This window comes from Mesoplodon bidens, assembly GCF_964165515.1.
Source record: "Mesoplodon bidens genome assembly, chromosome: 10".
Lineage (NCBI taxonomy): Eukaryota > Metazoa > Chordata > Mammalia > Artiodactyla > Ziphiidae > Mesoplodon > Mesoplodon bidens.
In genome coordinates this window covers 77,975,166-77,988,847 of record NC_138172.1, presented here as the reverse complement: position 1 = coordinate 77,988,847, position 13,682 = coordinate 77,975,166, and the positions used below count along the sequence as shown (strand labels likewise).

Below are 13,682 nucleotides of genomic sequence, written 5' to 3'. Positions count from 1 at the left end.
ATTGGCCAGGGCATGGGTGTGGAGTCAGGACAGCGTGCTCTAGCCCCATCTTCTCTTGAGAATATCTGAAAATTTTGTCCAAGGCTTCATTCTAAATGAAAAAAACAAAACCAAGTTTAAAAAAGACGGGGCTGCTGGGACTTCCCTGGTGGTCCAGTGGTTAAGACTCTGCACTTCCATTGCAGGGGGCACGGGTTTGATCCCTGGTCAGGCAACTAAGATCCTGCATGCCACACGGTGTGGCCAAAATGTTAAAAAAATAAAAGTAAAAAAGAGGGGGTTTCATAAACGAAGTCACAGCAAGGCTCGTGAGCTGATCTTGATATCATTTTTTTTTTAGTTTATTTATTTTATTTATTTATTTTTGGCTGCGTTGGGTCTTCGTTGCTGTGCATGGGCTTTCTCTAGCTGTGGCGAGCGGGGGCTACTTTTCGTTGCAGCACACGGGCTTCTCATTGCGGTGGCTTCTCTTCTTGCGAAGCACGGGCTCTAGGCGCATGGGCTTCGGTAGCTGTGGCACGTGGGCTCAGTAGTTGTGGCTCATGGACTCTGGAGCATAGGCTCAGTAGTTGTGGCACACGGGCTTAGTTCCTCCGAGGCATGTGGGATTTTCCCGGACCAGGGCTCGAACCTGTGTCCCCTGCACTGACAGGCGGATTCTTAGCCACTGCACCACCAGGGATGTCCCGATATAATTTTCCATTTGTTCTTTTGCCACCAGGACTGCTTGGTGGCTCTAGTTCTTGGAGCCATTTGCTAATCTGTTTTGGGAGAAGGAGCCTGAGTTGAATGGATTTAGGAGAAAGGAAAGGGGTGAGTTCATGGGTTCTGGAATCAAACGAGCAGCGGTGGCTTCAAAGAGGGCTTTGGCCCTGACAGCCCAGAGGGAAGGAATATTAACGGCTCTTAATATGAATCATCGATGTTGGTATTGTTAAGCTTCTATTTATTGAGCATGTACCATTGACATTGTGTTGAATGATCTCAATAAAACCTTCAAGTCCATGAGGTAGTCGCATTAGCCCCATTTTATAGGAAATGAGGCTTAGGAGAAGTTATGGTCAAGCAATTGTCAACTGCCAGAGAGAGAATTCAGATCTAGGCCAACCTGGCTTCCTACACACTGCTCTTTCTGCCAAGATGTGGGTAGGGCACAAGTAACCTTAATTTACTGGAATTTTGTTTCCCGTTAAAGGAATGCTTTTACCTGAGAGTCGAACATTCTCTTTCCACTGGGTGAGCAGTTCTGCTCCACGATGGCATTTGGAAATTTAGCCAAAAGGGCTGATTATAAAGTAAGAGCAACCTGTGTGTGTGTGTATTGAAAGGGGAGGGCATGGAGCCATTGGCAAGCATTTTCCTATGGTGTGATTCTGACAAGGAATGGTGCCATGGTTAGGATGGAAAGATACTCTTGCAAATTAAAATGTTATAAATAGGGAATAGACGCTTTGCTTTCCTGCTCCTTGGGTCATTTTGAAAAATATTTGCTTAGTGAGTAACAGTATGACATGGGTTCTGCTTAGCATGGCAGTTTCAACTCATCCTGAGAACCTGAGGACCTCTTGGGGTTTTTTCTTTGCTGCCAGCCTGATTATTTGTATAGGATCAGTGCATGGGTTTGCCTTATCTGTTATTAGTATTTTCTTTGTAAACTTTTCATTTCAGGTCTCTTAGAAACTGGTTGGGCTCCATGATTTGCATGGTCTTGTATGTGATGTGTTTGTGTGTGGTTGATCACGCTTGTAGCGCTCTCCTAAGCAAGGTTTTCATAGATTGTAGGTGCTGAGTAGACTAAAGAAAGGCATAAGGTGAGAAGAAATGTTATCACTGGTTCCAGGAAAGAAGTTAGCATTCTGGTTTCCCAAAGAACCCTTTAGAGCCAAGACCATAATCTGATATCAACTTAGGTATGGCCAGTTCAGCATAACCAGGGTTAAGAGAGGCAAGAGGATCGGAAGGGGAAAAAATACTCAAAGGCAAATGGTGACAGGTTCCCAGAATAATCTAACTGGTCGTTAGTCACTCCTTGCTCTTCCTTTACTTCTGGACGTCCATGGCTCTTCTCTCTTTGGTTGAAATCTTGTGTACCTGGTCCAGGAGAAACACCAAATCGGACAAGATTTGGGTATGCTTCCCTCCCCATATGAAATGCTCAGGGCCAGCATTACTCCATTTCAGCTTCTTACTGACGACAGACAATGTGCTATTCATCTTCGTGTTTCTGGCTCAATGCCCTGACACATAGTAGTTAAGCAATAAATGATTGTTGAATGAATTCCAGAAGGATTTTGCTGTAAACTAACTGTTCATTCATTCTAGACAAGTTAGAGGGTAGTGAGAGCTTGATCTACCTCTCAATACTTGGAGCTACATCTCAAGGGTATTTGAGTTACTAACAAGGAACATTTTATTTATTTTTTATTATTATTTTTTTAGCCGCGTTGCACCACTTGTGGGATCTTAGTTCTGTGACCAGGGATTGAACCTGGGCCTGGGATTGAACCTGGTCCCTCGGCAGTGAAAGTACGCAGTGAAAGTACGGAGTCCTAACCACTAGACCGCCAGGGAATTCCCAACAGAGAACATTGTAAACCTAAGCAAGTTGGCAGACTAGAAGAACCTAGTGGACGTGGACGTCTCTTTATGTGTCTTCCCAATTCATTTTTTTTTTTTTTTTTGCGGTACGCGGGCCTCTCACTGCCGTGGCCTCTCCCGTTGCGGAGCACAGGCTCCGGACGCGCAGGCTCAGCGGCCATGGCTCACGGGCCCAGCTGCTTGGCGGCATGTGGGATCCTGCCGGAACGGGGCACGAACCCGTGTCCCCTGCATCGGCAGGCGGACTCTCAACCATTGCGCCACCAGGGAAGCCCCTTCCCAATTCATTCTTATTCTTGGATGTTACACAACCATTCATGTACAGTTAAAACTAATATGTACATGCTTGTGCTCTGTGTTTCTTTATGTAGCTATTTTTCTGTGATCTTACAGGGATATATTTTTCATTCATTTAATAAATACTTATGCTGCATCTGTTAAACATCAGGCATTGCTAGACTCTGGGTATGTGATAGTAAAAGGCTATTAATGGGTCCTCCCTCTTGAAGTTTATAGTTTATCAGGGAAGACAGAAGGGTTGTTATTTAAGGACTGATCTTCTGAAAGAGCAGAAGGGTGGATATTCCAGTAAGAGGCAACAGCGCGTGGAAGGGCCCAGAGGTAGGAAAGGGCCTGCATGTTTAGAGACTGGAAAGAAGGCCATTGTGGTTGGTGCTCAGCGAATAGAGGCAGAGTGAGCATGGACTGAGGTTGAAGAGGTGGGCAGAGGCCAGATTGTACAAGATCTTTAAAGATACGAATATGTCAGGATATCACTCAGAGTACAGTGGTAAGCAGGGTTATAATATGGCTTTAATTAGATTTTTTTTTTTAATAGATCACTCTGGCAGTTCTGTGGAAAATGGGTTGGAAAGGAGAAACGTAGATGCAGGAGGCCAGTTGGAACCTTTTGCCATAGTTCAGGGGAAAGATGATGGTTCTGGGGTGGTGGCAGTGAAGATGGGAGGTTACCATAGATTTGCAAGAGTTTGAAGAGAGTTTCCTGATGGTGAAATACGAGCGGGCAGGTGCGGTGAAAAGAAAGCAGTCATCAAGCCTGGCTCCCTGGCACCGTGTGGCTTGTGGGATCTTAGTTCCCCGGGGGGCACAGGTGTCGAAACTGTGTCCCCTGCAGTGGGAGCTCGGAATCCTAACCACTGGTCCGCCAGGGAAATCCCATGACTCTCCAGTTCTTGAGTTGAGTCTTTGATGATCTGATTCCTTTGAAGGGGAGGCTGGGGAAGGAGTGGGTGAGATTGGGGCACCCAAAGTTTGGATGTGAGTTTGAGGTGCTGTGATTTATGTCAGTGCAATCTTCATGCCCGCCAGTTTTTAAGCCCACCTCTTCTCTGGTTGGCAGTGTGTTGAGTCATCCCCCGTTGTTGGACACTTGGGTTATTGTCATTGTTTTCCTACTGCAAGCGAGCAGCACAAATAGCGTTGTCTCTGTACAGACGAGTTGCTCTTTTTCCTTTTGGGTTGTTCCCAAAAGTGAGGTACATTTGAAGTGTATTCCCCAAAGTGGAATTGCTGGGTCGCAGGAAATGAATGAACCATTTTATGGCTCGTGCTGCATGTTGCCAGATTGTCTTTAGGAAGACTAAATTCATTGAGAGCATCACCAGCAACCTATAAATGTACCTTCTACCCCACAAGCCTGCCAACATTGAAGTTTCTCATTTTAATTTATTTATGCTGCTTTAATATAGACACGTAAAGGTCCTTGGTTGTGCAAATTTACATTTCAGTAGTTGCTAGGGATATCATCAATTTATCCGTGGGATAATTTCCCTTGTAATTATTCTGTCTCAACTATTGAGTGGAATTTGTGTTGACCTCCTTTGCATTAATTCTTTACATTTTCAGTTATAAGCTTTTATTAGCTATATGTGGCATATATTTTTCCAGTCTACTTTTAATGTTTTTATATTTCATAATGCAAACATTTCTTTTTTTTTTCTTTTTCTTTTTTTCAGCCGTGCCATGCGGCTTGCAGGATCTTAGTTCCCTGACCAGGGATTGAACCTGGGCCACGGCACTGAAAGTGTGGAGTCCTAACCACTGGACTGCCAGGGAGTTCCCTCGGTTAATTTCTTAAACCTATTTTCTGAGAGTATCAGAAAATGAGAGTATCTTCTTTTGTGTCGGAGAGTATCTTCTTTTTTGTTGTTGATTTTTGTTTTCACAGTCAGACATTGATCTCTTTTTTTTTAAACATCTTTATTGGAATATAATTGCTTTACAATGGTGTGTTAGTTTCTGCTTTATAACAAAGTGAATCAGCTATACATAAATATATATCCCCATATCTCCTCCCTCTTGCGTCTCCCTCCCACCCTCCCTATCCCACCCCTCTAGGTGATCACAAAGCACTGAGCTGATCTCCCTGTGCTATGTGGCTGCTTCCCACTAGCTATCTGTTTTACATTTGGTAGTGTATATGTGTCCATGCCACTCTCTCACTTCATCCCAGCTTACCCTTTCCCCTCCCCGTGTCCTCAAGTCTATTCTCTACATCTGCGTCTTTATTCCTAGACTTCGATCTCCTTACAGATGGGCTAAATCAACGATTGCTATTACTTTAAATTTTATATTTGATCTTTTTAATGTTGGGTTTATTAACCTTTCTGGAATTCAGCATCACGTTGGTGGTGAGAACTACATCAGTGTGTACTGCAGAATGTTCATACTCCTAGTGTGAGGAAAGGATTTCATGTTTCACCATTTTCTGCAGCCCTCCCGCTGGGCCTCCTGGAGCCATCATCAGGCTGCCATGAATTGTGCCTCTGCAAGACAGGGCTCCTATCAGGAGCATTTCCTAAACTTTTAGACCAGGGGTTGGTGAACTTTATCTATAAAGAGCTAGATAGTATTTTTGGCCATGTAGACCCTGTGATCTCTGTGGAAACTACTCAACTCTGCCTCTGTACTTTGAAAGCCGGACCTAGGCAATGCCCAGAAGAATGGGTGTGGCTGGGTTCCAAGTAAACTTGATTTGTGGACACTGAAATTTGAATTTCAAATCATTTTTTTTCATGTGTCACAAAATTTTATTCTTCTTTTGATATTTTTTCCCCAACTATTGAAAATGTAAAAGCCGGAGTTGGTTCACCGGTGTTGTAGACCCTAGAATCGTGAACATCTTGTGGGACAAGATCAGGGAATTTCACTCTGGAAAGTGCTGACTTAACTTCTTCTCCCTTTGTCTCCAGTGTACCTACTAGTAACAAATCCTTTCTCCGCTTGTGTTTTCTTTTTTTTTTTTTTTTTTTTTTTGCGGTATGTGGGCCTCTCACTGTTGTGGCCTCTCCCGTTGCGGAGCACAGGCTCCGGATGCGCAGGCTCAGCGGCCATGGCTCACGGGCCCAGCCGCTCCACGGCATGTGGGATCTTCCCAGACCGGGGCATGAACCCGTGTCCCTTGCATCGGCAGGCGGACTCTCATCCACTGCGCCACCAGGGAAGCCCTCCGCTTGTGTTTTCTCATTTGCTGTATAGTAAGTTTATATTCTGAATCTGTTTGGAAACGCCAGTTGGTCCTTGCTTGTCTTTTACCTCCTTGCCATGCAGTCTGTACGTTTTGTTTTGTGTGGGCTCCTAGCCTAGTAGGGTGTGTTTTAGGTTTACAGTGTTTTTTTTTTTTTTTTAATCTAGAGTCTCTGACACACTTATCAAGAATCGGATATTTTCTTGTTTTTTTTTTTTTTTTTTTTTTTTGCTGCACCTCATGGCTTGTGGGATCTTAGTTCCCCACCTAGGGATGATAGAACCCGTGCCCTCTGCAGTGAAAGCACATAGTCCTAACCACTGGACCTCCAGCGAACTCCCGTGTTTGTTTGTTTGTTTGTTTTAATAAAAAGGAGGCTACAGGTTTATTCTTTAGTTAGTGTAAAAAAACAGGTATTATTTATTATTATTTTTATTGAATGAAAGGTTCTTTAAATTCTGTAGTGCTTTACAATTTTCAGAAGTTTCATACACATGATTCGTATTCATATAATCCCATAGTAACCCTTTTTCCCCCATCCCCATATTGCTTCTCCCCCTTGCCTCTTTCCACTGGTAACCACTAGTTTGTTCTCTATTGGATATTTCTGTTTTAATTGGGGTGTTTTAAAAAGTTGTCTAATCCCAAGGGACTGAAGCTAAACTAGAGTAAAATGATAGTACCAGGAGTGATGATTAATATAACGAACATTCATGGAGAACTTCCTTGGGTCATGCGTGTTCTACCTGCTTTATGTGTAGTAACAATTAATTGTGAAAACAACCCTAGGATTGTTATCCTATGTATTATTTTTATTGCATTATTATTAAAATTATTTAATTGTATTATTATTATCTCCGTTATATTAATGAGGAAATGGAGACACAGGTCAAACCACTTCCATACCCTCCCCCTCCCCCGCCCCCCCCAGCTCCAAATCAGGACCTGATAGAGCTGCGCTTGCTCAGATGCTTCAGGCTAAATTAGGTTTTGTTTATACTTTCAGGCTGGAGCTGCTGGCCTGGCTGGTGGTGTTAGTTTTGCCTTGGTTTATATGAGGATTCTATAAATTCTCAGTGAGCCCAGAGGCATGTTTCCCCTACACCTTTACCACTGTCTTATTTATAAGTTGGCTTCTCCACGTAGGTGGGGTCTTAGCCTATAAAACTAGCCATCGTGATGGATGGAGGGAGATGTGTTTCTGTGGTCCAAGGCCTGAAGGCTGAGTACACACTCTTCTGCATTGTAGGTTCCAGGGAAGACAGCATTCGGGTTACTTCAGTCTTGCCCATTTTTTTCCCTTTTCCCCTGTGTGCCCTGAGCTTGCCTTCTTCCGGTCCTGTTGTCAGCTCATTCTAGCCTCAGCATTCTCTAGATTTGCCAGCTTTAACAGCAGTCCCTGCTTTTACCCTAGCAACAGAAGGCTTTTTTATATCAGAGAGGATAGTAGGCAGTGCCAGAGCCAACCAAATTTATATAACACAACTGAGAACAGGTCTGTCTGTGCTTTGTAGATGCTTTATCCCTGGTGCCTTTCTCTTTGTACATTCTTTTTCTTTCTTCAGGTCTAGAGAATTCCCAGCAGTCAGTGTCTTGCGATTACAAATTTAATGTGGCGCTGAAAATAAAATGGTCAGAACTTCTGGGGGTGTTTCTACCCTGCCTGGCTTTTGCTGTTTGAGCATCTATTAGTATGTCTTATAGTCACCATCGCAGGAATAACTTGGTTCCCTTTTCTTCGTTACCGTATCCACAGTAGCGGAGATTCCTTTTGATGTACTAGTTTTAGGCAGCATGGAACAATTTTCTATAGCAAACTCACAAGTGGTCTTCCTGCTGATCCCTTATGAATAGACAAAAGTTTATCACTGTCTTGAGTTTGCTTATTTTCCATGAAAAGTGCTTGGAATTTGATAGGGAACAAGAATGACATAAACACGTTGTACTTATAAACTGCATGGAATTTTTCCCCCATTTGTTTGAAGGACGACGTCATAGGGTAAGAATTGTTAAAGAGAAATAGGCATCAGCATTCTGACAGGTATCAGCACATCTGGTGCTTCTTGGGTCCATCTCTGTGCCCTAGAGTAGAAGTGATATAACAGGACAGGTGTGACGTGTAACACCAAGGTGAGTGTGGAGGCCTTCATAGCTGGTCATTTTAAAGCTACCTCTTCCCTCCTTTGAAATTTGCTTTGTCTTGGGTTTTCCCTTTTAATCACTTCATAAGTATTTATAGTGTTCCCATATCCTGTACAGTTTGGGGTGGTACACTGATATTTGCTCATTTAACCATGATTGGTGGTGAAATAAGTGTCCTAGGTACATGAAATTTTTCAAATAACTAAAGTTGAAACTAAGATGGGACATAGGTGACTTCTGGAGAATAATCTCATTATACTGCTTATAATTCCAAGCACCAAGTTAGTGTAATCTTTTTATGAAATGAAGGGGAGATATTTTAAATTCGTCATTACATTTGCTTGTCATCTTAAGCACCACACAGAGCATAATTCTTATAAGCCATTTTTGGTTCTGTTAAAACAGAGTGATATCCTCAGGGGCTTTGGAGGCGAAACTAACTATTTGCCCTTCCACCGAAAGGTGCCAGCCTGCTTTATCTCTTGAGTGATGATGGCTACGTGGTGGAGGCATTTTGGTTTTCTCTCACTTGCCTTTATATCCGTGCTCATGCCCAGCAACCTCTTCCATCCCCACCCTTTACTTTGCTGCTTCTAATTACTCATGGTCTGCAAAACCATTCATTCATTTAGCCAACAAACCCTTGCCAGTTATACCACACATTGGGTACTCTCCTCAAGGACTTGGAGAGCATCAGAATGTAACAGAGTCTATTCTTATCCTCATGGAGCTTGTGGTCCAGAGGGGAAGACACACTAAGCAGATGCATGTGTAACTACAAAATGAAGGTAGTCGTATAGGAAAAACAGGAATGAGGGGATGGATAAACAACAAGGTCTTACTGCATAGCACAGGGAACTGTATTCAATATCCTGGGATAAACCATACTGGAAAAGAATATGGAAAAGGATGTATATATATGTATAACTGAGTCACTTTGCTGGACAGCAGAAATTAACACAACACTGTAAGTCAACTATATTTCAATAAAATAAGTTAAAAAAAATAAAACATTTATTAGCCTAAAAAATGTATATGAGGGGAGAATATGAGACCAGTTTTAAGTTGGGGAGGGGAGGGCAGGGATGGCATTTCCAAGGAAGTCCTAACTCTGGTAAAGGTTTTGCATTCCATCGTAAGTCATGTGGGGAGCCATTGAGAGTTTTAAGCAGGGGACGGAAGGATCAGATTTGGTGTGTCAGTTGGAATGGGTGTCAAGAAAGGAAGCCACGAACTCCGTACTCTTTGCTAGACTCTCCGAGGAGGTATGAGTGTTTCTATGAGTGAGCTCCTGGTCCCTGAATTTTTTGACATTTCTTTTGACTGCTGAGCACCGGTATTGGCAGGCTTCTTTTATTTTTTCTTCCCTGTAAAGAGCCAGATAGTAAATACTTTAAGTTTGCAGCCATATGGTCTCTATTGCAACTATCCAGCTCTGCCGTTATAGCATGAAAGCAGCCATAGACAATACCTGAATGAATGCCTAGGTTCCCATAACACTTATTTTTTTTTTTACATCTTTATTGGAGTATAATTACTTTACAATGGTGTGTTAGTTTCTGCTTTATAACAAAGTGAATCAGTTATACATATACATATGTTCCCATATCTCTTCCCTCTTGCGTCTCCCTCCCTCCCACCCTCCCTATCCCACCCCTCTAGGTGGTCACAAAGCACTTATTTACAGGAACAGGGGGCATGTAGCTTGCTGACCCTTGGCTCAGAGGATGCTTTGTTTATCATTTCCATGATCTTCATCACAGGTGGTTGAGCAAGGAAGGAAATGCAATCTACGTGGTTGACCCTGGCCTCGAGCTGCTTATAATCATTATGGGAAGATAAGTATATACACTGAGGAAGCCATCAACTAACATTACAAGGCAATATGTCATTAGGCACCAACATGATGAACAGAAGAAACAGGAAATGTGATGAAGAATTTGCTCATCGGCTTGGAATCTGGGTGTCTAGGAATGGTTGTAAAGGCTTCATAGAGAAGGTGGAACTTGATAAACAATCACAGACACCTTGAAGGTTAGAGCTGAATACAACGTAGTCCAACCTGATAATTTTACAAGCATGTAAAACCAGGTCCAACTGATCTTAAGGCAGAGTCTGGACAAGAACACAAGTCCTCTGTTCTCTAAATCTTTGCCCAGGTATTCTTTGTATTTCAGGTCTGGTGCTCTCGTAGGCTGAAAATACGTATCTAGTAAATTCATAGTAATAAAGAGGAGAAGGAGTGAGAAGTTCCTAGTTATGGGTTGTCTGGAGACTTCTTTGGTCCTTGAAGAAAGGGGTTCTCAAAAGACTGAGGGCAGCATGGTTGTAGCTGTCATTTGGGATGAGAAGGAAAGAAAAGGGAAACTGGGGTGTGGAGTGGGAAGGGAAGGAGGTGAATATGGATTATAGAAAGACGCATGCGTACACTGACACATGGAAGGAGAAGCAATCTACATGTCCTTAGTAGGAAGTATGTCTAAATTCTTTACCATGTGCATGTTGAAAGGCGTATCCATACTGTTGAAGAGAGCTTTGACCATTATAAAGAAGGAAGTACCTATGTGTTCAGACATGGAAAGATTTCAGTGATGCAGTATTAGAAGGTGAACAAAAGCAAGTCACAGAATAGTGGGTATGGCCTATCCCCTTTATATATGTAAACCAAAACCAAACCCAAAGTAGCTGAACTGGCCAACTGAAAGCATGTATGTGTGTTTTATGTGTAAATGCTCAGAAAATGGTCTGGAACGGTGCCCACCAGAATGAACAGTGCGTTTCTCTGGGGAATGGGTGGATTTGAGCAGAGACTTAAACATTTCACTCGATTTCATAATTAGTAAAATTGTTACAAGAATGTTTATTTTTGTTATAAAAATAATACTTAAAAAAGAGTAATATTAAAACAGTAAAAAGTGCCAGGTTGGGTGAGAGGCAGAGGGAAGGGCTCTGACCGTGGAACTGAGCTGTCTCAGAATCATAGGTGATTAGAGCCCCAGGAGGCCCGTCATGGTTCAGGGGGTCTAAAACTTAGTTGGGGATGAGAATCATTTGGAAAGCTTAACAAGCAAACCAAACCAAACCAAAACAGATTCCTGGCCACACTGCAGATCCAGATGATCTCAGGTGATGGGCTGGGGATGTGGATTTTTTAAAAACTTCTCAGGTAATTTTGATGCTGCGTTTGAGGCCCGAGTCTTTGTTTGAAGCTCTGATTTAGTTTCCCTGCCTCTGTATCAAGGAGAGAAGTAAGGATCTCAATCAGGGGGAACCAGCCTCAGGCTTTCTGGCTCCTGTTCTCCTGAACTTTTCTCAGTGACTGTGTCTCTCGATTCAGGTGTTTTCCCTAACATCAGATTTTCGGTATCATCAAATTTGTCTTTACATTTTATAGGGAACATTCTTAAATACTGTTTTTTTAAAATAATTTATTTATTTTTGGCTGCATGGGGTCTTCGTTGCTACGTGTGGGCTTTCCCTAGTTGTGGCAAGCGGACTGCTCTTTGTTGCAGTACGTGGCCTTCTCATTGCAGTGGCTTTTCTTGTTGCGGAGCACGGGCTCTAGGCGCATGGGCTTCCGTAGTTGCAGCACATGAGCTCAGTAGTTGTGGCACGCAGGCTCTAGAGTGCAGGCTCAGTAGTTGTGGCGCACGGGCTTAGTTGCTCTGCGCCATGTGGGATCTTCCCAGACCAGGGCACGAACCCGTGTCCCCTGCATTGGCAGGCAGATTCTTAACCACTGTGCCACCAGGGAAGTCCCTTAAATACTGTTTTTGAACTTGACTGCCCTCCTCCCCAAGCTTTGTGCTTGGGCTCCTAGGTGGCTGCAGGTTGACTGTGGCCTTCGGAGGCTCAACAAACAGGATGTGCATCTAAAAACATTAATTCTGTTATTTAAAGCTCGTTACGAATGCCAAGGGCCTGCCTCTGTTTTACAAAATACAAACAAAAAAACATTTACCTTTGTCTATTGGTCAGCTCCACCCGGATCACCTGTTATGGAAGTAGCAGCTCAAATATCTGCCATCCTGCTTCTCAGCTGACTTGTCCTGGTATCAAGAAATGGCCACGCAACCTTTGGGTCATAGAAGGAGGATACTATTCAGCAAGTTATTTTCCTCTTGCATTAGAATTTTGACTTCTGTGTAGCGTTTTTAATGTGAGTCCCAAAGTGCTTTCACGTTCGTATTCTCCATTGATTTTACAATCAGTTCGAGAGGTACTGTCAGCTTCATTTTACAGATGGAAAAAAAGGAAGCTGAGGCAAAGGTCAGGCAACAAAACCAAAGCTTCACAGCCAGGAGATCAGGCCCCTGTACGGAACTGGAGTCTGTTTCTCTCTCTGTTATGTTGCAGATGCAGTGTTAAAAGGGTACAGAACGGGTCAGGCCTTTCATGGGAATGATGATGATGGTGGGGTTGGGATTCTTCCATCCTTTCTCCTCCTCTTCCCGTGTAACACCTTCTTGGTTTTTGTCCCCCCACCTGCTTTTTCTTTCTTTCAGCTTGGATTCCTCAGTACCACCAGGGCTCAGCCGGAACAGAAGGCCCCAAGTCTCATTGGCAAATACCACCATGTCGACCGTGTCACCGGCCAGGTGCTTACCTGTGACAAGTGTCCAGCAGGAACCTATGTGTCTGAGCACTGTACCAACACAAGCCTGCGTGTCTGCAGCAGCTGCCCCATGGGGACCTTTACCAGACACGAGAATGGCATTGAGAAATGCCACGAGTGTAGTCAGCCGTGCCCCCGGCCGATGATTGAGAAATTACCTTGCGCTGCCTTGACTGACCGAGAATGCACTTGCCCACCTGGCATGTTCCAGTCAAATGCTACCTGCGCCCCCCACACGGTGTGCCCTGTGGGTTGGGGGGTGCGGAAGAAGGGGACAGAGACAGAGGACGTGCGGTGTAAGCAGTGTGCTCGGGGGACCTTCTCTGATGTGCCTTCCAGTGTGATGAGATGCAGATCATACACAGACTGTCTGAGTCAGAACCTGGTGGTGATCAGGCTGGGGACCAAGGAGGCAGACAACGTCTGTGGCACGCTCCCGCCCCTCTCCAGCACCACCCCTCCTTCCCCTGGCACAATCAGCCTTTCCCGCCCTGAGCACGTGGAACCCCACGAAGTCCCTTCCTCCACTTATGTTCCCAAAGGTAACTTAACCTCATGAGTTATGTATGTGAGGAAGGCTTTGTGCCCCATGGAGGTACTGAGAATGGGCTTGGACCCAGGATGTTTTCTCCATCTGGTCTGTTCCAAAGTCACCCCTTGAAGAAAGGGCTTGCGTTTTGTGGCTATTTAAAGTCTAGCTTCTTTGGACCTATTAGAAACATTGAGACTCAGAAATTATCTATTGGGGGGAGCAAGTATCTGAGAACCAGGTGACATCAAGCTAGAAAGTAAAAACTGAGAGAAACAAGGTCAGCGTGTGGCCTTATGGAAGTCACTGAA

At 43.9% G+C, this 13,682-nt stretch overlaps 1 protein-coding gene across 2 annotated transcripts in view; it reads left to right on the top strand.

Annotated features, from left to right (window-relative positions):
• TNFRSF21 (TNF receptor superfamily member 21) overlaps positions 1–13,682 on the top strand; it is a 65,017-nt gene that overhangs the window by 6,189 nt on the left and 45,146 nt on the right. Inside the window, exons 2-3 of one of the 2 annotated variants that reach the window (XM_081245850.1) lie at positions 9,991–10,261; positions 12,733–13,384. In XM_081245850.1, coding sequence (XP_081101976.1) covers positions 12,913–13,384 — 472 coding nt within the window. In that variant the 5' untranslated portion in view covers positions 9,991–10,261; positions 12,733–12,912. The remainder of the gene's footprint in view (positions 1–9,990; positions 10,262–12,732; positions 13,385–13,682) is intronic. The other variant, XM_081245849.1, reaches the window with a different exon arrangement.